Raw genomic sequence first — 25,097 nt, forward strand, 5'->3', positions numbered from 1 at the left:
TGTAAAATCTTATTTTGCTTCTCTCTGGAAAACAGAAGTCTTCTTTGAGCCATAAAATTATCTTTCTCTTAAATTTATTTATTTATTTATCTACATTATTATTGTGAGGGAACTCAAATATATGTAAATCAGATACATTGAAAAGGTTTTTAAAAATAGATTTTATTTACTTATTTGACACAGAGATAGAGAGCACAAGCAAGGGTAGTGGCAGGCAGAGGAGAGGGAGAAGCAGACTCCATACTATTTACAGAGCCATGTGAGGGACTCAATCCCAGGATGGTGAGACAATGACCTGAGCCAAAGACTTCTTCATAGACTGAGCCACCCAGGTATCCCTAAAAAAGGCTTAAAAAAAATTTTTTTTTAAATTTCTTTAGGCTTCCAGGAAATCACATAGAAATCCTTAGGGCTAGTTATTGTCTAATATTATAAATGAGGAACCTGAAGCTCAGAGAGATAAGGCAACTTGGCCAAGGACCAAGTTGCAGTTCCATGAATAGTAAACTAATGACTAGTAACAGAGGACATGCTTCAACCTCGGCTTCTGTAGAGATTTTAGCCCTTCTTTCAAGATCAATGGGAAGACTCTTAACAAATACAACCAGGCGAAACCCAAGAAAGTGTTTCACAAGCTTTCCTCTTTGTGAGCTGCACCAGGTCCTATCACTAGGGGGCACCCTCCAAGGCAGAGAGAAACGACCTGTTCTGTTTCCATTGTTTTTCCTGCAAAGGCTAGACACGTGACTTCCCAGCTCTCCATTTGTCTCAGGGCGCCAACATCCAAAGAAAAATACAAAAGCCCCATATTTTTCCGTTTAAAGAAAAAAAAAAAAAGTAAGTTAGACTTTCAGTGTTTGTGAGTGGAATAAAAAAGAGCTTGGCTTCTTAGAACTATCAGCATAGACCCCGGCAGAAGCCTCCCCACCTCCAACAGGTGAGGTTCCGTCCCGCTGCTCTACTGAGCATCAGTAGGTCCCTCAGGTCTTCCTTGTTTTCTTTGCGGAGTGCGAGGCTCAGGTTCGGCGGGGTTTAATGATTAACAGCTGGTATTTGAACATGTGGTTCTGTGAGCCTTTGGCAAGCAGGCATACACTAATGGGAGTTTGCCCAACTGCTAAGAGACATGCAGACAAATCCAAGTTCTCTAGCAATCTCTCTGGGCATCTTTTTTTTTTTTTTTTTTTTTTTTTTTGGAAGACACAGTAAAATAAGACAAAAAGAGCAAGCAACTCGACCGATGAACATTTTTGATATGCCGAGATTTTAAGGGCCTTGCGGAAGTGCTCCACAAAGAGACAAGGTTGCATAACATTGGGAACCAGTTAAAGTAAATATTAGTGAGCGTTACCTGCATAAGTTCATGTAGAGGAGGATGAAGACTATTTCGGAAGAAGAGAAACACTCTTGCTGAGAATGCTGCAAACAAACAAACAAAATGTTCTCAGGTATGTTTCTGAAAATTTTTATTTAAGATTTCTCCCAAGCAATTATCCTTTTTCTACCACTGGGGCTTAAAATTCTTTTTTTTTTTTTTTTTACAATGGAGAGTGATTGGTTTATTAAAATTTGTCTGACCTGACATTTTAGAAGCTTATATCTCTAATCAGTTTGGGAGAAGATGCAGAATGAGAGAAGACTAATCATTTGTAATCAATGACAAGTATTTTGCAAATTAAAAAGGTTTTCAAGATCAATATTAAAAAATAAGTCTTGGGACACCTGGGTGGCTCGGTGGGTTAGGGTCTCTTGCCTTAGGCTCTGGTCATGATCTCAGGGTCCTGGAATCGAGCCCCGCATCAGGCTCCCTGCTCAGTGGGGAGTCTGCCCCAACCCTCCCGCTGCCCTGGCCTGCCTCTCTGTGTACTTGCGCTCTCTGTCAAATAAAAAAAAAAAATCTTGAATTTTCTCACTGATGGTCGGTTTTTTATAGAAGAGTTAAATCAGTACTTTGTGGGGATGAGTACATTTATGGATGACCAAGACAGTCTATGAATATATTTGCAGCAGAATTTTTAAAATGGGAAACTTCGTACGTAGAAAATCATTTGGAGTCAACAGCTATAGAGACTTCAGTGATGGAAAGTAAGGAAGCAATTTGTAAGGGAAAATAAAAGTGGAAAAATTGGAGTTGGGGAAGGGTCAGATCATGGCAGTGAGAAATGTCTGGTTAATGGTGAGGGGCAGGTGGGGTGGGGGTGGGGGCGGGGAGAAAGCAAAGATGTGGGGTGTAATCTGCCCTGTCAGTTCTGGGTTCTTCAGAACTAGGAAAGTGTTGAACTCTACACACAACCATGATGAAGAATGTCTTGGGGTGTGGGGAAAGTAAAATTCAGCATTGTGGTAAGAACCCTGGGAACACTATGAAATTAACCACTCCCTCCCTCCCTATGTCTTATAAACACTGATGGCAGTAAGCGAATTATAAATTCACGTTTTATGTTTTAAACACATGAACATTTTTCTCTTTGTAGGATGATTTTATTATATCAAGTGGTACATTTCATTTTATTTGCCTCCGTTTCTGGTGGTAAGTAGAGCTTAATCTTGGGTATGAATTGGAAAGAGCTTGGTTCCCTGACTTGAAAACTAGGAAACAAAAGGGATTGATCCCAGGGATGGAAATCACACCGAGGTCCCATGCCATCTATTCTAGTGAAGGACAGCATAGTTTTATTTTTCACTTAAGGCTTTGGGGGTTTTCAAAACAGGGGAGGCAAATGAGGTACAGGAACTCTTCATAATAGCAGTAATCTATATGTATGTCTGTATACACATCTGTACCTATATTTATATCCAAATCCATATCACTCTTACTAGTTTGGTGGTACTTAGTACTTGCTTTGCACCAAGAGGTGGGATGTGTGGGCAGTGGGAGTATTTTGAGCTGTCAATAGACTTCATTAAGGCAGGGGAGGGGGGAACTGCTGTTCAGTTCTGTTGGAAGCAACACAGAACTTGAGCCAGGGCAGGTTTCTGTTAACCTCCAGGTCATTCTTGGCTAGCTGCCAATTTCGGAGAAAATTATGCTATCTGCAGAGGTTGTAGTTGGGTATTTTAGAAGGTGTATATGGTGGATTTTGAGCAGAGTCTGTGGCAGGGATCCTTACTCCTTTTTCCCCATAAATCCATGGAGACTATATTCTCAAAATAATGTCTTTAAAGGCATAAAGTAAAAATACACAGGATTACCAAGAAAATCAAGTATATTGCAATATAGTTAATTAATGTATTTAAAAAAAAAAAACCCTGAACTCTGATATAAAAATAGATGTGCTTCGTATCTTAGTGGTCTAAAATTTTAGTGGTCTAAAAATGCAGAGTAATTATTACTACCAAACTAGTCATGAGGATAATGGTATTTTAAGGTATCTGCAGGTAGTATTTTCTTTTAAAATCTTATAATTGCACTATGACAAAGTTGCAGATACCGTGAACACTATGTGCTTTGTTACTTACGTTAACAAGAGAAGTCTATGCCACATTTTAGTTAGAGGTTAGAGAAAATAAAGTTGGAATTTCCCCCATCCAAGGCCATGGGCTACCTAAATCCTGTAAGCCTCTAGTGATAGTTTTTACTGCTCCCTACTTACATATTTTCCTATATATTTGGTATGTTGGTTATTGCTACAATAAGTATTTGAGTTATATTTTATCCTCCCTAAGTATTTCATTTTTACCAAATCTGTATGTATACATTTACATATGTAGTATGCATATAGTAAATGTATATGAAAGATATTAAGAAGACCATGGGCGGTGTAGTAGTACTTCTTAATAGGAATATACCAAGATTAAAAACTACAACCTTTTATTCAGTGACTAAATAATAATGACCCAAAGAGTCATAATCTGGAATATTAGCTATATCTTCCTAGAAACAGAAAAAAAATTAATCTTATGCACTTTAGCTTTAAAAGAAAAAAACCAGGGCGCCTGGGTGGCTCAGTGGGTTAAGCCGCTGCCTTCGGCTCAGGTCATGATCTCAGGGTCCTGGGATCGAGTCCCGCATCAGGCTCTCTGCTCAGCGGGGAGCCTGCTTCCCTCTCTCTCTCTCTGCCTGCCTCTCTGTCTACTGTGATCTCTCTCTGTCAAATGAATAAATAAAATCTTAAAAAAAAAAAAAAAAAAAATTAAAAAAAAAAAAAAAAAAAAAAAAAAAAAAGAAAAAAACCAAACCTGTGTGGTTTCAGTTATAATCGGATTCAATTATTTTTCTGAGCATCTAAAGTTCCTGTTACTAAACTGGCCCATTTAAAATAGTAATATGAGGGGCGCCTGAGTGGCTCAGTGGGTTAAAGCCTCTGCCTTCAGCTCAGGTCATGATCCCAGGGTCCTGGGATCAAGCCCAGCATCGTGCTCTCTGCTCAGCGGGGAGTCTGCTTCCTCCTCTCTCTCTGCCTGCCTCTCTGTCTACTTGTGATCTCTGAGTATCAAGTAAATAAATAAAATCTTTGAAAAAAAATAGTAATATGATACCAAATATCACATCCAGGGCCATTGAGCACTATTGAAAAATGATCAGTCTGGATCCTTTGTTTCATAGAAACGTGGAGTTCCAACAAGCAATCAGCAGGGAAAGGAAAAAGCAGGTGGCCCTGTCCAGACTTGGATGTAACGCTAAAGAACATCTTGGGCCAGTAAAGCTCTGTGCAATTATTCAGTCACCCACAAAGCTCCCATGTCTCCCAGACAACCCCCATCTGCACCATTCCATTAAGGCAAACGTGCCATTTTGTGATTTCTTTTTCTGTCTGAGGCTTCTCACCCAATAAACTACCATAAAAGTATTGATTGCTCTGATTTCCAAGGTCAGGCATATTTTCTGTTATGTAGACCTGCTCTGCTGGCCTTTGTGAGATTATTTTCTAATCAGTTACATGCAACTAAAATCCAAAATAAGGCATGCAATGTATTACATCACAGACTGTGTGACTGAGCTGTTCACAGACACCTGCTTCGAAGGAGGAGACATCACTACCGTCTTTACACCAAGTGCCAGGCATTGCCAGCTCGTCTGCACCCACCACCCACGCTGTTTGCTTTTCACCTTCATGGCTGAATCGTCTTCTCAAGATCCTGCCAAATGGTAAATGTTTGCATTTCTACGTAGCAGAAATAGTTTTTACATAAGGATTACTTACCAATGAGTATTCATCTACCATTTTATAAAATGTATGGTCAATAGTTGGAAAACATACTGTCCTTCAATTAAAATACAAAATATTACAGAAAAAAAGGATGGTGTTTTGGCAGATAAGTGAGGAGCAGACGTGCCCCTCAGTGTGGACTTTCCAACTTCTCTGTGGTCTAGATTTTAATGGTGCACTTTCTCTCTTATTTCTCTCCACTTTTATGCCTCTTAATCATTTTGTTCTTTGCTTTTTGATTGTTATTGATGTTGGATGTTATTTAAACTGGTGCTTTTCCCTCAATTATTTTATTAGGAGATAAATTTTTTTTTAATTTTTTATTTTTTATAAATATATATTTTTATCCCCAGGGGTACAGGTCCGTGAATCGCCAGGTCCACACACTCCACAGCACTCACCAAAACACCCCCCCCCAATGTCCATAACCCCACCCCCCTTCTCCCAACTCCCCTGCCCCCAGCAACCCTCAGTTTGTTTTGTGAGATTAAGAGTCACTTAGGGTTTGTCTCCCTCCCAATCCCAGGAGATAAATATTTGTAATGGTAGTTTCAAAGAACAGTACAGTAGTCCCCTGACATCACCAAGACTTTTGCCATTTCTTCCCTATCTACCTCTCTTTCTATTATCTATCTAATCTGTTTAACCACTTGAATTAATTTGAAGACATTGTAACATTTCACCGCTAAATATTTCAGCATACATTTTCCTACATGAAAAACATATAATTTTAACAAGAATCCCTTCATATCATCTCAGTTGTCCCCCAAATATAAATTATAGCTATTAACCAGAATCTTCTCCAGAAGATTGCATTTACATTTGATCACAAATTGCATTTAGTGGTTTTATGTTTATAATTATGGTTTTATTTTTATTTTTTTATTTTTTATTTTATTTAAAAAAATTTTTTTTTATTTTTTATAAACATATATTTTTATTCCCAGGGGTACAGGTCTGTGAATTGCCAGGTTTACACACTTCACAGCACTCACCATAGCACATACCCTCCCCAATGTCCATAACCCCATTTATTTTTATTTTTTTTAAGATTTTATTTATTTGAGAGTGTGAGTGGGAGAGAGCATGAGAGGGAGAGGGTCAGAGGGAGAAGCAGACTCCCCACTGAGCTGGGAGCCCGATAACAGACTCAATCATAGGACTTGGGTTTCATGACCCCAGCTGAAGGCAGTCATTTAACGCACTGAGCCACCCAGGTGCCCTAGAGTTACATTTTTAAAATTTTAGGACATTCCATCCACAACTTCTGTTTCCATGTTGAACCTGAAAATTCAGTAACAAAGCTTTACTACCTAATTAAGTTATCAGCATCTTTGTGTCTTGTTGCCACATTCATAGATACTTACATAGTACCCAGAACTTACGAAATTACTATTCTAGAATCTAGAGCAGAGCTTGGCAAACTTTTTCTTGACAAGGCAGGGAATAGTTTGGGCTTTACAGGTCAAAAAGCAAAATCAAGAATATTACTTAAGTACTTTTATAACCATTTAAAATGTAACCATTTAAAAATATAGAAACCATTCTCAGCTCATGGGCCAGGCAAAATAGGTGGAGGATTGTTTCACCAACAGGCCAGAGTTCACCCACTCCTGTTTCCAGGTAGTAGGGGATACAATATGTGATCTTTTAAGTGTAGGGATGTTGGAATGAGAAACAAATTTGCAGTTTTGCCAAGAAAATATTTGTTTTGGCAGGAGATAGAGGAGTTTGTTTCTTTTTCTTTGACTTTCTGTGTGCTGGCTTTTAAGATCCATTCTTTTATTTTTATTTTTAAAAACTGTATTTATTTATTTGACAGACAGAGCTCACAAGTAGGCAGAGAGGCAGGCAGAGAGAGAGGAGGAAGCAGGCTCCCTGTTGAGCAGAGAGAGCCATGTAGGGCTTGATCCCAGGACCCTGAGATCATGACCTAAGAGGAAGGCAGAGGCTTAATCTACTGAGCCACCCAGGTGCCCCAAGATCCATTCTTTTAAAATGTAAATTCTCATGCAGTAATTTTTTTTTTTTTTTTTAAACAGGTTTACTTGTATCCTGAAAGACAGTGTAACAGAAACACTGCCAAGGGTGAATATGACAGGAGCCATTTCTGGATATTCTTTCAAGCAATGCTCACACCAAATAAGTGGTAAGTTGTCTTCTTAGAATTTGTAAATACTAGTTACTGTGATGTATATGTATAGTCATATCACATATGGTTTTTTTTTTTTTTTTTTTTTTTTTAAAGATTTTATTTATTTATTTGACAGAGAGAAATCACAAATAGATGGAGAGGCAGGCAGAGAGAGAGAGAGGGAAGCAGGCTCCCTGCTGAGCAGAGAGCCCGATGCGGGACTCGATCACAGGACCTGAGATCATGACCTGAGCCGAAGGCAGTGGCCCAACCCACTGAGCCACCCAGGCGCCCCTCACATATGGTTTTATAATTATCTAGCAAAACCCTGCTGTATGGTCATAGAGTCTCCAAATGAAGTTAGTTGCTTCAGTGTAGAATAAAAAATAAGCATGCATATCCCCCCATTCATTAAAATTTACACAATAAAAGGACATGATCTTACTACATTAGTCCTCACCATTCATTTGTTGTCTTTCTCTTTCCCAGCTTAAAGTTTTATATAAAAGTCCTTATTAAACATATGACTTCAAATCAAAAGAGCAGCTGTAAAGGTTGAGATGACACTTGTCTTAATAGTCAAAAGATTCCTGGATAGTTTAGTCAATCAGTCAGAGGGTTAAAGGAGATCAGAGAGGCCAGGGGGGGAAACTGAAACAGTGATTTACAAGTTTACATTGTTGCAATATAAGAAGGACATTGGTATTGTTTTGCGGCTTCCACCTGAGGGTAGAAATTAAGCAGATTAAGATGAAAACAAAGGACTTCTGAGGAATAGTAAGTGTGGAAAGAGTAAGTCAGGAGGGACAGTTGCTAAGGTAGCATTATTCCAGTTGCCCCTGGAGTCTGGAAGATTGCCATTTTCTGCTTTTGTTTCCAGCTTGCAACAAAAAGGTGTATGTGGGCTTGGACATGAAAGGCATGAACTATAATGGCTCAATCGCTAGGAATGTTCAGGAATGCCAAGAGAGGTGTACAAATGATGTGCACTGTCACTTTTTCACATATGCAACAAGCCAGTTTCCCAGCGCAGAACATCGGTGAGTGAGCAATGGGCTGAACCCAAGGACAGTAAGTAGATCTGAAAGACCCCCAGGCGCCTGCGTAACAATAAAGAACCTCTTGCTGATTGCATCCAGTGGCAGTGTTGGATTCTTGGGTAAGGGGATCCGCGGGTCTTTCAGATCATTACATTATCCAATGAAAAACATGAATTGAATGGAGCACTGCATGTGGTGCAGAAACAGTGAATCTTGGAACACTGAGAAGATAAAATTTTTTCAAAAAGGAGAAAAAAAAAGAAAAAATTTCTCTTTAGCTGAATGCCAGAATTTACTTCTAGCCCCTAAATGACATTACTACAGTAAGTACAGTGCTCTTCTTCACAGAAAGTGCATTTCAAGCCCAACTCAGATGCATTTCCTTATAGTAAGGAGTCTTTTACTGACATTGTTACATTAAAAAAAAAAAAAAAAGATTAACCCATCTCCTAACTAATTTAAAAATGACACATTTCTTCATTGACAGTTTTGAGAGTTATAATTTGTCTGACTATGCCATTCCTGGCCTAAAGGATTATAGAACCAAAAGGAAAAACCCTCTCAGGTCTCTCTAAATGAAAGTTTCTTACCTAAGACAAAATAACTGAAACCCATATGAAGTGTTTTAAAATCATTCCCATATTGGATTTTGAAATATTCCAGAGATAAATGGGTAGGATATAAAAAGGACTTGATCTCTAATGATGAATCTGTGTTCTCTTTTTAAAAAAAATTTAGGGAAAAAAAATGTCTCTGACTTTTACATTTACAAATATTTGCGATGTTTTTGAGTTCTGTGGTAAATTATACTTATCTAGAATCCAAAAGAGAGAAAGAGAAATAAGTTCAAATGACTAGTATTTGGATTTACCTTTGGGTTTTAACATTGCCACTCTCCATATTCACAAGGACATCAGTGCAAAGCAAATAAAGCAATAGAGATTTATTTCAAAAACAATGATAAAACCCTCAAGTTAATAAGCAAGCTTTCATGGTTTATATTTAGCTTAGTTCATGTATCTTTTTACATATTTTATTTATATCTAAGATTTAACACAATGGGCACAGCAAGCCAGGAGCTTGGGAGTTAGTTGCTGGGCATTATAAAAAAGTTAAACTGCTAAAATTGAGAAGGGCTTGAGAATTCATTACTTCCTACCCGATACTCTTTAGACCATCCTTCCTCCAAAGCTGCCATTTTTGTTATGAAAAAAAAGTTGACAAAATTCACAGGCCCACCAGGTCTTGGCAGAGCAAGGACTGAAGTCCAGCTGTCCAGTTGTCAGATTCATGCTTTTCAGAGTGATCCCTTAGCTGTAATGCCCAAGTAATGTCTACATTGGAATTTCTTATCACCTTACGTTTTTTCCTACTTGTATTTAGAGGAGTAAAACATTTTTCCATTTTTGTTTTTATTTAGTAACATTTGTCTACTGAAGTACACCCAAATGGGGCTACCAACCAGAATAATGAAGCTCGGTTCAGTGGTGTCTGGATTTTCACTGAAATCCTGTGCGCTTTCTAACCTGGGTAACTATTATTACTTCGTGAGATGGTTTGGCCATTAAATAGTAAGTGCGCGCTGATGGTATGTACGATGGGTGCTCACTGATGAGATGGACCAAATGATCTTTTACCTTCTTCCTGTGAAAAAATTCATTATGTCCTGTATAATTAGAGCCACATTGGAATTTAAAATAATCACTTTACGTTTCCTCATTTAAAAGAAAAATTTGAAGATCCTGAGATTACAAAAAACTTAAAAAAAATTGTTATGGAGACTTTATTACTTTAGAGCAATTTTAGATTTGCTGCAGAGTTGAGGGTAAAGTAGAGATGCCCCATACATGCCTGTGCCCCACCCATTCCCAGACTCCCTCACATCAATATTCCCCTCCAGAGTGGTATGTTCCTTACAGTTGATTAACGTACGCGAACCCACCCTAATCCCCTCAAGTCCATGGTTCACTTTCTCAAGCAGTCTTGGTGGTGTGTATTCTATGGGTTAGGACAATGTCATTACAGTATCATACAGAGAATTTCCCCACTGCCCTCAAATTCCTCTGTGCTTAGCCTATTCATACCTCCCTCGCCCCCTAACTAATTTTCATATGGCATTTACAAATATGATAACTGGGATTTTACTGATTGTATGGGAGAACTGATTCCTTAAGCATAGTGTCTTCTGTTGTGCAGCTTGCATTAGGGACATTTTCCCTGGTACGGCGTTTGCAGACAGTAACATTGACAGTGTCGTGGCTCCAGATGCCTTTGTCTGTCGCCGCATTTGTACTCACCATCCCAGCTGTTTGTTTTTTACCTTCTTTTCTCAAGAATGGCCAAAGGAATCTGAAAGGTAAGGAGTTCAGATTAAGATTAATGTGGTGTCTTTTAAAACAACTGCTCAAAATCCATTGTTAACAATTCTGAGCTGCTACACATTTGATCTAAATGCCTGCATAGAGTAGATCAAATTTGCAAAGAAGAATTCCTTGCTTCTCTCTCTTTCTGTTCCCAACCTAATGGCCACAAATCCCATGTTAGCAAGGACTCTTGTTTTCTTTAGCTGGGGGAGGTCCCTGCCTTCAGCAAAGAGAGAGTTGCCTAGATCTTAACAGAATGAAGAAAGCATGGATGACCATTAAGAGGCAACTTCATCCAATGCCCAGTTTGAGATCATTGAGCAGAAAAAGCTAGGAATACCAGTGAAATGCCCAATCACCGTGAAGAGAAGGGGAAGTGAAGGCCTATATTAATGAAATTGGGGATAACTGCAGAGGGAGTTTTGAGACTTGAGATGGTGTTTCCCTACTGATGGGTATTGATGCAGGAAACCATAGTAAAGGATAGGAATTTTCTTTGATCATTAAAGGGTTATCTTTTGGGGTTGCTGCCCCTCATTAATAAGAGTTACTAAAAAAAAAAAAAAACAACCCTTAAGTTTGCTTCAAAATCTAGGTTCTCTATATTATCTGAATCAGAATTCTCAGAATCCTTGGTATTCACTTGATTTGGTTGCCTTCATGGGGATTGTGTCCCCAAGAGCAATCCAGCCAGGGTAGCCCTCAAGTTCCTTGTCCATCAAGCAAGCCTGGTTTTCCATTGAGCAACTTTCAGAATTATTAAGTATGTCACATGAAAATATATCTGTTGCTTTCATTTACTCAACAATAAATTACATAATGTAATTTATTCGGTGCCTACTGTATACCAGTCACTGTTCTAAACACCAGGGATTCTATTAATGAACTAAACAGATAAAAGCCCTGCCCTATTTGGACCAGAGTGAAAGTGATAGAGAAGTAATCAGATTGGGATATATTGTCCACATAGGGCCAATAAGATTTGCTGATGAGTTTGACGTCGGCTCTGGAGGAAAGAAAGTCAATGATAGTGCTATGACTTTTGGCTCAGGGAGCTGAGAGGATGAAAACCCCATCACGGGGATGTAGATTTCAAGAGGGAAGAGATGCCTAGTAGACATCCAGAAGTGTTGAATTGGCAATTGGAAAGAGAAATCTGGAATGAAGAAGAGAGGTTTATGTTCTAGATCTGTGTTCAGGTGTTACCAGCGTACATGGTAATCCAAGTGACTGAAACTGGGTGAGAACATTAAAGGACTGAAAGCAGGCAGAGAAGAAAGGAGGTTCAAAGATTGAGCCTTGGGACATGATAAATGCCACAAATTAGAAATATGGCTTTGATACCGTTGGGTTCATTGCTGTCCTTTTTCTTTGTATTCCTTTTATAAAATTCTCAATGTTGGGCGCCTGGGTGGCTCAGTGGGTTGAGCTGCTGCCTTCGGCTCAGGTCATGATCTCAGGGTCCTGGGATCGAGTCCCGCATCGGGCTCTCTGCTCAGCAGGGAGCCTGCTTCCTCCTCTCTCTCTCTGCCTGCCTCTCTGCCTACTTGTGATCTCTCTCTGTCAAATAAATAAATAAAATATTTTAAAAAAAATAAAAAAAATAAAATTCTCAATGTCTGTAAGAGGAGTAACACATGGGATCCTCAGTACAGGGTGAGAGAAGGGGATGAACACTAGAGGCCAAGACTTGGCTTTTTAAATTTAAATTAATTAAAATTAAATAGAAGTATATATTCATTTCTACAGTTGTATTAGCCACATCCAAGTGCTCACTAGCCACATGTAGCTAATGGCCATTGCCTTGGATGGCACAGACATGGACTATTTCCATCACTGCGGAAAATTCTGTTGGGACAGTTCTGCTTTACACTGTGATTTGGGGCTAATTAGGAAAAGTTCCTTCCTTCTAGGAAGATGCTCTCTGTGCGGAGTCTGTGTTGGAATGCATTTATCCCTGTCTAAGCCAGGAATAAATCTGCCATCCAGAGTCACCCAGCAACTCCGGATGCCAGATTTCTCCATTAACATAAAAGTGATGGAATCTTTGAGTTGGGCTAGGAGATTTGAAAGAAAGTGGGTAAAGAAGGAAAGTGCTTGGAACACTGACAATAGAACCAGCTCAGAGAATTTTTATGGAGGCAGGTGGTTTCGTTTTGAAGATCTGTCTGCCACCTGTGGATCATGGGGTTTCACTCAATGATATATGAAGAGTACTTACAAAATGAAAAAATTTTCACTGTCCGGGATCAACATGAATTAATTGCCTTCTGTATGTGCTATAAAAAATGGTTCTTCTCTTTGATATGTCTTACATGATATATTTACATCCCCCTCCCCACTTTTTTATCGTCAGAAATCTTTGTCTCCTGAAAACATCTGTAAGTGGATTACCGAGCACGCGCATTAAAAAGAGCAAAGCTCTTTCTGGGTTCAGTCTGCAAAGCTGCAGGCACAGTGTCCCAGGTAAGCTGTGAAAGCACTTTCTCCTGCTCCAGTTCAGCACAGCCAAGCCTGACCAGTGCTGAGGTTTTGTGTCTCATATCTGATCTGTGGTTTGCTGCCTAGTGTTTTGTCACTCCTCATTTTACCACGACACTGATTTCTTGGGAGAAGAACTGGACATTGTTGATGCAAAAGGGCATGAAGCTTGCCAGAAAATGTGTACTGACACCATACGCTGCCAATTTTTTACCTATTCTCCATCTCCAGAATCTTGCAACGGAGGGAAGTAAGACCTATGAAGACTTATGTAGACACTCTTGTCCCATCTTCTAGAGGGGTGTGTTATGTTTATACTCTTTTGTTTCCAACTTGCAGGGGTAAATGTTACTTAAAACTTTCTTCAAATGGATCTCCAACTAAAATACTTCATGGGAGAGGAGGCATCTCTGGATATACATTAAGGTTATGTAAAATGGATAATGGTGAGTTTAATGTTACCTGAGGAAAAATACATCTGAAGGAGTTACTCTGTACCAAATATATCACGACAGAGAGAGTCACTAATAGCCGCAAAGGGGAGAAAATTAGTACGATAACAAACTTAGATGCAATTTTCTCTTATTTTTGCTCCCGTCACTCAGGCTGACCATTTTTTATGGGTAATTATTGGGCTTTACCTAAACTCTGCTTTGCCTAGTACTAAATGAATATGTGTTTGTTTGTTTGTTTGTTTGTTTTTAAGATTTTATTTATTTGACAGACGGAGATGACAAGTAGGCAGAGAGGCAGGCAGAGAGAGATAAGGAAGCAGGCTCCCTGCTGAGCAGAGAGCCCAGAACTCTGGGATCATGACCTGAGTTGAAGGCAGAGGCTTTAACCCACTGAGCCACCCAGGCGCCCCATGAATATGTGTTTTAATTTGACACATTTATATAGCTGGTATTTCATGGTGAGACTCGGGGTTAGCCAACACTTTGATGTTTGATTCTTATTATGAAGGCCAGTGATCTTTCTTATCATCCTTTAAAAATGAATATCAGCCAGCATTTTGGTTTATCATTCATTTTCTGTCCATTGGCCATGACTTGACTTTTAACTGAAAGATAAATAATTATCATATGTTTGAAAAATTATGTATTTATTCAAAAAATAAAGTAGTTTCTTCTCAGGGGCCTTCATTCTTTCTGTTTGCCTACAAGTGTTCTGCATATCTATTACTATTGGCAAAAATTTACAGTAAAACCTTTTTAATTTATAACAATGAGTGTGGTAGGGTAGAAAGGAAATAAAAAGATTGTATACATTAAAGAAGAGCTATACTAACATAAAAATTTTAATTGAAATCAGATCAGCCGTGGCCAATTCCAGGGGCTAATTTCTAAGCATAGTACCAAGTGCTGGTTTTTAGGCAAACAGATGATCTAAGGGACAGAATGCCCAAGAGGAAAGAATATACCACACTCCTCCCTAAATTACCCATTATGACTTCAGTATTTACTGATTTAAATAAAACTACATTTTAGACTTTTGTTGTTTTTGTGTCCAGTATTATAAGGTACGACAAATTTAAGATTCAACGAGATTTAGTGAATAAAAAGGAGTGGTGATTATACTTTGTAATGGTTTTCAGAGTATGAAAATTTTTTTGTGTCGGAATTCTCTACTGAGAAGATGAGTAAATCCTTACCTTCTGAGAACTTGTCACATAGCATATACCATATTGTGTCCAGTGCTTAACATCCTAACTAGGAAACCGTGCCTTCCTGGGGTGTTGAGGGGTCTGATGGGAATCTTTGGATGGCCCGAGCTCCTTTAAAAAGCCAGCCAATGAAGTTGTATCTCAGATATTCTCTGTTTTCCTCACAATACATTTACCTGAGACGGAAGGAGCATTTATGAACATTCTGTCATCTGCTAAGTACTAGAAGGGATGCTTGACATTTGGCAGATTTTGTTGTTAGTGATATTGATATAGTTTCTAAAATGGGAATCACACTTACACCTTAAATTGCAGAATCCACGGGGCGCCTGGGTGGCTCAGTGGGTTAAGCCGCTGCCTTCGGCTCAGGTCATGATCTCAGGGTTCTGGGATCGAGTCCTGCATCAGGCTCTCTGCTCAGCAGGGAGCCTGCTTCCTCTTCTCTCTCTGCCTGTCTGTCTGCCTACTTGTGATCTCTGTCTGTCAAATAAAAAATAAAATCTTAAAAAAAAATTGCAGAATCCATTCCCCACCCACCTTCCTTCTTAGCTTTTTCTCTAACGAATGTATGGATTCTGGTCCGTGAAGGCTACGGTATATATCATGTAGAAATTGATAGCTGAAGCAGAAAATACAAGATAAGGGGAAATAAAATCTTACAAATTTTTAGGGCACCTTCTGAAACTAGGTAATTAGATTTTCCTGCAGTATACGAGATGAAATAACACCCTAGTTGGGGGGGGATACCTACTGGAGATAGTTATCATGTCTTACACTGGCATTGGTCTTCATAACTTCTTGAAGATACATAGCAATTGCCATAAAAAAAAAAATGTTTCCTGACACAAAATCTAATGCTAAACATATATCTTCAGCATTTTGTTTAAACTGAGAGATGAAAGGGAATGAACAAGACCTATTACTTATCCCTAAGAAAGACTTTCTTGTTTGTAACATATTTTAGTTATGGCTTACCTATTAATTTTCCTAAACTTTGCTGTTCCTTTCTTGTAAATCATAATGGCTTCCCTGAAATTCCAGAATCTAGTAAAAATCTTCAAAATATTACTCTGAAGGTAATCTCACTCCATCTACTCTCAGGTGAGACCTCTTCTCTCAGCATCCCAGCCTGTTTATGCTTTCTCAAGCACATCAAGCTTATTCCTGCCTCCACATGCACCAACTGGTGTTTTCTCCAAGACTCCTTTTCCTGACTTCTCCTTTGATTTGAAGTCTGCCCCAGGATTATATATCCATTTCCCTGTTGAGGAAAGAAAGGCCTGGATAGACTGTTTTATTGACTTTGTGTTTACCCATACTTTGTGTTTACCCACAAAATCAGGAAGCGGACCATCTAGGACTTGGCTTCTGACTAGTGACTCTCTTGCTGATTTGGCCCTCCTCCTTTAGCTAAGGCCACGAAACTTCCCTGATCCTCTGGGCCTTGCTATTCTAAGTGTGGTCTGGGTGTAGCATGTTAAGGTTACCGGTAAACCTGCTAGAAAGAATTTCAGGTTTCACCCTAGACTGAATCAGAATCAGTATTTTAAAAAACAATCAGGTGAAAAAATAAAGTAAAAATAAAATAAAAGATAACCCGGTGATCCATATGCACATTAAAATATGAGAAGAATTGCTCTAGAAAACTGTTGTCTATGAGCTCCTCATTTCCATTCTACCTGGGTTGCTGGGCCAGATTTGGCCAAGGCTCCCATCAGGAAGGTGGGTGCTCATGTTTGACATCTCAGGAAGTGGAAGCAGAATGGACTGTCCTACCCAGGGCAGCTAAGAGAGGAGGAAACAGAGGGGTAAATCAGAATCAAAGTCCTTGAGAGAACGTCAAACTGTCAACAAGACCCAAAGGCAGAAGCAGTTCAAAAACAGAAGAGCAGGACGGGTTTGGATGGAGTGCAGCTGGAGCAGGAGAGACTGGGATCAAAGGTCAGCCCAAAGGGAAGAAGATGGGGGGAGTTGGACAGATGCTGTAAACTGAGTGGAAGGATATTCTCAAGCTTCAGGGCTGATTGAAATTCAGATTCCTAGGTTCTGCTGTCCAAGTTTCTGATCTATCAGTTCTGAGGGAAGCTCAAGAGGTTGCATCTCTAACAAATTCCCAGCTAATGTGATAGGTCCAAGGGCCACCCTTGACAATGACTTCTTTGAAAGAACCATTAGGGTTTATCATGTGAGGGAGGATAAGACTGCATGCAATACCGGATGAGACTTTCTTTGGGGACGTGTAATTACCAGGTGCCTCAGTCATTCAGTTTTCCTGTGTATGCTTCGCTTGCCAACTTGATTACAAAATTTCAAGTCAGCGTCATGATAAAATATGGAATCGATGGTGAAAAAATAATGAATACTGTTTTTCTGAAAATAAATAAATTGAAAAAATTTTAAAAAAGGAAAAAACCAAAACAAACAAAATATGGAATCGAGGGAGGGTTTTCTCCTCTTTGAACCTGAAGGGATATAACTACTGATGGAAAAGGAAGATTTCGGAAGCTCCTCATTGCCACCCCTCTGTTGCAGTGTGTACAACCAAAATCAAACCCAGAATTGTTGGAGGAACGGCATCTGTTCATGGCGAGTGGCCATGGCAGATAACTTTGCAGATCACGTCACCCAGCCAGAGACACCTTTGTGGAGGCTCCATCATTGGAAACCGGTGGATACTAACAGCTGCGCACTGTTTCGATGAGTTGGTACCATTCCTGTTTTTATTAGTTCCCCAGGCTCACACATATGTTAAATCTGTCACTAGCATTTTAGTAAATACTTTAGAAATTCAAATTATTCTATTTGCTAAATTAAATTTCTAGAGTGAAAAAAAGAAATGCAGAAGGGGAGAACCACTTATGGTCTGCCAGCATCAGATGAGGTGCAGAAACATGATGGCATGCTATTTCACGTGCCCATTTTAATGCATCCAAATGTCCAGGAGTGTTCTTGGTAGTTCCATCAGGACATATCTTCTGTGCATTGTCTTGGGCCGCGGGTCCAGAACTAAACACAAGGAGAATTTCCCCTTCTCTAAATCTTATACCATTCTCTCTCTCCCTTGCTGCTTCTTCCCCGTCTCTCTTTTCCTTCCCCCTCCTCCTCTCTCTCTCTCTCTCTCTTCTCTCCCTATGTTTCCAAACACAGAAGGAAGAGTTCATTATAAATCCTCAAATTGGATTCTCTACTTAGGTCAGTTTCAATATTGACCAGATCTAAAAGCTCCATCGGGAGGTTATGTGTATCCCAGGGAATTTTAGTTGGCCAAACTTGCTCTTTGTACTTCAGAATTCTCTGAGTTTCCAGACATGGTATTGTGTGTTTTGTTTCGTTTTTTGCCAATATGTAGCATACTCACATTATAACTCACATATATATATATATATATATATTTTTTTTTTTTTTTTTTACCTTTTCCCTATGGGAAAATGGAGTACCAGAAAATCCAAGTGAATTTCTCAGGATCGCAGCTAATAATGCTAAGGTTGAGACTAGAACCTGGAACTCTTCATGAGAGGGAGGTTGAGAGAGAAAAAGAGAGAGAACACGTGTGTGTGTGAGTGTGTGTGTGTGTGTTGGGTGAAAAGAGCCTTCATTCATTTTATGTGTTTTTTTATAGTATATACTAACCCAGAGCTTTCTATGGGAGGAATATGTAAGTGAAAAAGCTTACTATGCAATCACTCTTTTCCATCAAAAAGCCCACCACCTGTAGAAAACGTTAGTAATAGGTAAATAGCAACTTGGTAATGGGAATTTCTTATCCTCTTATTGTTTTTTCCTTAGGGTAGAGTCACCTAAAATCTTGCGTGTCTATAGTGGCATTCTAAACCAATCAGAAATTAAAAGGGACACATCTTTCTTTGGGGTTCAAGAAATAATAATTCATGATCAATATGAAGTGGCAGAAAGTGGGTATGATATTGCCCTGTTGAAACTGGAAACCACAATTAATTACACAGGTATGTTGGAATTTTAAATGGGAAGTTATCAAGAATGATTTCCTAGATGTAATGTTTAACACCTCCAGATTAATGACCTGACCTCAGCAATCTCAAGGTGGTGTGATCGTGAAAGAGAGTCTGCAAAGCTAATCTTTTAGTCTGTTAAAACCGGCACTCTTTCCTGATTATTAAAAAAATAAAAAATAAATTTTATTGTGGGATGTGGGTGAAGAGCTAAGTTTTCTGCAGGTTTCCTCAGATGCACCAAAAGATGTAACTCTATAACATATTGGAATATTAAAGATGATTTATATCTCTCTTTTAGAGACAAAAGAATTGCAGGTCAGAACAAGTAAGCAATTTCTACAGGGTCACAGACCTAGTTAGAGAGATGGAGCTCATGGGGAGGGCTGTGCCTTGTCTCCCCCTCATTCCCTCACCCATCTAGTATGTGACGGATAATGCTGAACATGAGTGAAAATGAATGGAAATGAGGTAGACCCAAATATAATAAATAGAGAACACATGACCTGATATAAAGCTAAAGAAGAGAGTCTCTCCTGGGAGAGAAGATATATTTTGATTCTGATGACTAAACTATGATTTTTAAAATTTAGATGCTCAGAGGCCCATATGTCTACCTTCCAAAGGAGATAGAAATGTAATATATACTGATTGCTGGGTGACTGGATGGGGGTACAGAAAGTTAAGAGGTAAGAAATGATGTTTCTCAGTGTGCTCTATCATAAAGGTAAAGGACATAGCTCAGGTTTGCCCTTATCTGCTGTATCATGGCATACAGCTAAAATGTGAGTAAAATAATCATGTCCTTCAACTACAGAAAGCATGTTAATAAAAATGAAAGGCAGGGCACCTAGGTGCCTCGGTCAGTTAGGTGTCTGCCTTCGGCTCACGTCATGATCTCAGGCTCCTGGGATCAATCCCCACCTTGGGCTCCCTGCTCAGCTGAGAGTCTGTTTCTCCCTCTGCCCCTCCTCCTGCTCTGCTCTTAGTCTCTCTCTTTCTCTTCCTCAAATAAATAAATAAATAAAACCTTAAAAAAAAATGAAAAGGTAAAGTTGCCCAAGTGAGGAGGATCCCACTTCTGTTTGATGGGAAATTTTAAACATGACAATCTCATTTAAAGACTGATTATTTTTAATGACGTTTAATGTGAAACCTAGCACTTTTCATGAAATGTCCTGGCCTATTCATATATTTTCTCTGGGCTGTAATTCCAGTTAGAGGCATACTTAGTTTTGAACTTAATGTTCACAAATAATCTCTATATTTTGCAATTATAAAAGGTTTATGAGGTAAACCTAATATTTTTTCTAGATTTTTATATAAGTATGATTTTGATTTTAAATTCATACCTTTATATTATGTATATATATATGATGATTCCATTAACAAACCATTTTTTTTTTCAGGCAAAATACAAAATACTCTCCAGAAAGCTAGCATACCCTTGGTGACGACTGAAGAATGCCAGATAAGATACAGAAGGCATAAAATAACGAATAAGATGATCTGTGCAGGCTATAAAGAGGGAGGGAAGGATGCTTGTAAGGTAAGAGTGTTTTCAACCAGTTGAATACATTCACATTAAAATGTTTAATGCATTTTTTAAGGAGAGAGTGAGAGCGAGTGCGTGCACACAAGTGGGGGAAGGGCAGCAGGAGAAGAGGAGAATCTCAAGCATGTTCCACACAAGGAGCCTGATGCAGGGATTGATCTCATGACCCTGAGATCATGACCTGAGCCGAAATCAAGAGTTGGGCACTTAACTGACTAAGCCACCCAGGCACCCCAGAAAGTTTAATGCATTTAAAAAGCAGTCTTTTGGAAACCATGATATATTATTTTATTTACATTGAAGTTTATTGAAGAGCCAAGAATAGAATTTTAAGCAAAATCACTCTGAGAGAAATGTATTTTGATGAGAAGCATCTGAACTCATATGTGCATCTTTTCTTCCCCCTTCTTCACCCCATCACAGGGAGACTCAGGGGGCCCCCTGTCCTGTAAACACAACGAGGTCTGGCATTTGGTGGGCATCACCAGCTGGGGAGAAGGCTGTGGTCAAAGGGAACGGCCAGGGGTTTACACCAACGTGGTTAAGTATGTGGACTGGATTTTGGCGAAAACCCAAGCAGTGTGAAAGAGTCGCCACATGCCATTTGACATCTGAAAGGCAAACCAGATTATTTCTGGGAGGAGGGTTTTGATTGCACTGAAGACAGAGGCTGGGCCGCCATTTTCCTGCACAGGTTATGGTACTGAGATAGTAACACATTGAAGGGGGCGGGTATTTGTGAGAACGTGCCAAGAGAAACAAATGATCATCTTCAAAACTTCCATTCTTTGATAATCGTTGTTTTCAGCATCCAGCTTCTTGGTTTCTGATCACATGTTACTGGGCCAAAGAAATACTCTATGGTGATTTCTTAACAATTCAAGTATTGATATTTTTTAAGATTCAAGAATCAAGTTGTGGCATCAGAGGCTCCGGTAGAGCTGCCAGAAGCAACCACCATGAAAAGATTCGTGAAGAGAGAACTGGGAGCTGGAGAAAATGGGGACAAGACAGTCACCCTCATTTTTCAAGAATGTGTACTCTGCCTACGTGAACATCTTTCTTTTGTGAAAGAAGAACTTGACTGGATTCAATGGCTGGTTTTCAGAATAATCAGGAATGTTTGTCATTTCAAATTTTTTTTTTTTTTTTTTTTAAGAGGGAGAGAACAATGGGTGGAGGGTAGGGCAGAGGGGAAGGAGGGAGAGAGAGAATCTGAAGTAGAGCCTGATGCAGAGCTTGAGCAGAGAATCTGCTCAGCACAGAGCCTGATGCAGGATTTGATCCCATGCCCCTGAGATCATAACCTGAGCCAAAATTGACAGTTGGTTGCTCAACCAACTAAGCCCCCCAGGCACCCCTGTCATTTCGGTTTCTAATATGTTTTTAAAGTAGTTTGGGTGGACATGAACCATGAGTGCATGTGAATGTGGACTCTAGGATTTCTATATGGGAAAGGATTGAAAGCTGTAATTCACCTGGACATGGTATCTTAAGGGAAGACTTTTAAAGTTGTACTTGCCTAGAAAACTACTGGTGCGTAGATTGTATATTTACTCGGTGTGATTCTGGGTGAGGGAAGCTGATGGATGTGAGGGGAGCAAGCTAGAGCTTTCCGAAGAGAAGCTGCCATGGTGAGTGTGAGTTTACAAATCTGCATTCATGGTAATAAAGGATTTGGACAGAATTCAATACAAAGTACCTCCAGACTTCAGGGAAAAAACAATTTGGGAACAATGGATGGCTCTTGTAGCGTCTTCTTTATATTCAAAACAGCTCCCTGTATGCTAAGTGTTGGGGTTTTCCCTGTAGTGCGGGTATTTGGTTACTGTTTCTGATGACTAGACTGTGCACTGTTTCCACTGCCGTTTTCAACCTGTGTCAACAACATTACATCTTATCCAGTATGAAAAGTACTTAGGGAGCACACTGAACTATGAGGACATAGTGGTAAGCAAAGTGCTATGTCTTTACCTTCATGGAACCCCAGTCTAGTTAGCATGAACAACAAAAATTAAAGAATGACACAAGTGTTAAACTTCAGCGGGAGGGACATACAGGGTTCTGTGACAATGGACGGGAAGAAGAGCATTTGGGGCAGGTTCAAAGACTGGGATAAAAATGAGCTTGTGCTGAGGAGGACAAATTAAAAACAAAAGCAAACCGAACCTCAAATCAAAAAGGCTGGGATGGTCTAACGGGGCCAGATCCAAAACGCTTATAGAGTCAAACAAGACTGAGACTGAGACTTGAGCACCGTTAAAATTACCAAACAGTAGTAATAATTTTCTTATTATCTGCTTATTACCTTAGTAGTCTTTTTTTTTTTTAAAGATTTTATTTATTTATTTGACAGAGAGAGAGAGAGATCACAAGTAGGCAGAGCAGCAGGCAGAGAAAGAGGGGGAAGCAGGCTTCCTGCTGAGCAGAGAGCCAGATATGGGGCTCGATCCCAGGACCCTGGGATCATGACCTGAGCCGAAGGCAGAGGCTTAATCCACTGAGCCACCCAGGTGCCCCATTACCTTAGTAGTCTTGATGTAACACTTCACATTTTTAAAAAATTGGGATATAATTCTTCATAGGAAGAGATCTTCCCTCTCCATTCCCCATTTGTGTCTTTTTTGTAGTTCAAAACGAGAGGAAGAGGCATGAAAGGGAGAGGAGACCATGTGTTACTAATCCATTTCTGAATAAATGTTTGCTCTTTAAAAGAGGCAGAGAGAGAAAGATCTTTCTGAAAAGTCTTCCCTGACAAATATTTGAGAAAAGCACACACCTTAGTTTTGTTATACTTAACATTGAATATTATCTTAATTTTTGAACAGTAAGCATATGCCCAGGATTCAGAAATGAAAATACTGGGAGAACATATTAAATATACCTTATACCTTATACCTATAATGAGAAGGTTCCCTGCCCCACACCAAAAGATTGCACACCCTAACTGTTCAGCACTGTTCTCCTTTTTTATACTCTGCTTTGGAAATATTTCTGATTGGTACCCAATGGGCTTCCTCAGTTTGTATTTTTTACAAAAGTATGGTATTCCGGTGTGGGGATTCCAAACACCCAAACACCTACTGATAGACACTTAAGTGGTTTTCAGTTTTTTCACTCACTCATATGTGGTAAATTTGTAGCATATATTCCAGAAGTAGAATTGCTGAGAACAAAACAAAACCAAAAGAATAAATGCATTTGTAATTTCAATGTTATCCCGTTTCTCTCCAAAAACCTATGGCAATTTTCTCTCCCATTAGCAATATAGCAGGGCCACCCTTTGGCTAACTTGATGACATTAAACTTGGGAATTTTTGACAGCCTGATAGTTGGAAAAAGGTGTCTCAATATAGTTTTGTTTTTGTGATTTCCTTAATACAAATGACATTAAACATCACATGTATAAGGTCAACAACTTAGTAACAGTTTAATTTTTATTTAAATATTTAGTAGTTACCATGTAGACAAAAAATAGAGTATGATCCTTGCAGCCTTACAACATGGTAAAAATTCTTGCAAGGAAAAACAAAACAAAACAAAACAAAACTTCCAGAGCTTATCTTATTAAAACTGGACAGTAGCTCAGTGTTGTGAAAATATTGGTTGGCTGTCCTTCTTGCAGGTTACAGGCATAGATTTGGTGTGGAAGTAGTGCCATCTCTGGTTCCAGGGACGGATCCATCCATCTGTGGCTGAGCAGGTCTAGGTAGCTGGCACATGGCCTCCCCCAGCTCCTGGGATTGGCTCAGAGATGTCAGTCTGAGCAACATGTAAGACTTTTTAATTGTCGAGGGAATGGCTTTCTCCTCCTCCTCCATGTGAATGAGGAAGCACTCATGGCAGCAAATTTGAGAAGCCAGCCCAGGGGCCACCTAGACATGGAGACAGAATGCCGGAAGGCTGAACCAACTCTGCGCTTCCTTATTTCATAGCAGTAAATCAATCCTCTTTTGTGTTTAAGGCACAGTTAAGGCAGTTCAAATTGGGTTTTCTATTACTTGCAGCTGAAACATTGGGAGGCACTGGGACTTAGTGACCTCAAGTATTATTACTACCCTGATTCAATTAACTTTAGCCTATATATATTAGGCACTTAGAACTGTACTATTTGACAGCACATCCTTTATTTTTTCTTCTAATTTTAGAAGTTCTATTTTCTTGAATAATTTTGGTTGGGACTCTTTATAGAGCCATGTGTCTCTCTGAGATAAGTGGTGCTTGGGAAAGCAAGTAACGAGGCCACACATGGACCACACCTAGAGTGATTCTCACAGGCCAGCACCCTGGGCACCTGTAGGCTGCCATTATCACAGATTCTAGGAAGTGAACCCAAACTTTGGAATGAGAATCATATACAATATTAAGATACTTATTTAAGAAAGACTTTGTAAACAACACATTTTGTATTATATATGTTACTCTTAGGGCACTACCTGTTGCCCAACCTCTTTAAAAACTCGGGGTACCTGATCCATTTTGATGAAGAAACATCTTTCCCTCGGGCCCTTTCAGTCCCTCTTTTCTCTTCATCCTTGAGGCTCTACATTGTGTTAACTTCCTTTTTGTGTGCTTTTCCACACCTTACACCAACCTGGGTTAGAATGGCTTTTCCCTTTCCTTGCGTGAGAGGTTTTTCTACATCCCTGGTTGACAGTGACTAGAAGGTCACCTTCAGAGATTTCACCAACCACATGATTGTCCCAGCAGCAGTTACTGGTCATGGTGTGGTGTCACAGTAGG

At 39.4% G+C, this 25,097-nt stretch overlaps 1 protein-coding gene across 1 annotated transcript; it reads left to right on the forward strand.

The window, feature by feature from the left end:
• Nucleotides 1-1,076: 1,076 nt before the first annotated feature.
• Nucleotides 1,077-23,567, forward strand: F11 (coagulation factor XI). The gene is made up of 15 exons (XM_059156237.1): nt 1,077-1,448; nt 2,475-2,530; nt 4,927-5,089; nt 7,193-7,299; nt 8,165-8,324; nt 9,745-9,854; nt 10,521-10,680; nt 13,044-13,153; nt 13,256-13,418; nt 13,508-13,614; nt 17,364-17,532; nt 18,618-18,793; nt 19,393-19,488; nt 20,209-20,348; nt 20,778-23,567. The coding sequence occupies exons 1-15, from the start codon at nt 1,417-1,419 to the stop codon at nt 20,937-20,939; spliced, it is 1,911 nt and encodes a 636-aa protein (XP_059012220.1). The 5' UTR covers nt 1,077-1,416; the 3' UTR covers nt 20,940-23,567.
• Nucleotides 23,568-25,097: the final 1,530 nt, after the last annotated feature.

The sequence above is a fragment of the Mustela lutreola genome, chromosome 18, assembly GCF_030435805.1.
Source record: "Mustela lutreola isolate mMusLut2 chromosome 18, mMusLut2.pri, whole genome shotgun sequence".
NCBI classification, from domain to species: domain Eukaryota; kingdom Metazoa; phylum Chordata; class Mammalia; order Carnivora; family Mustelidae; genus Mustela; species Mustela lutreola.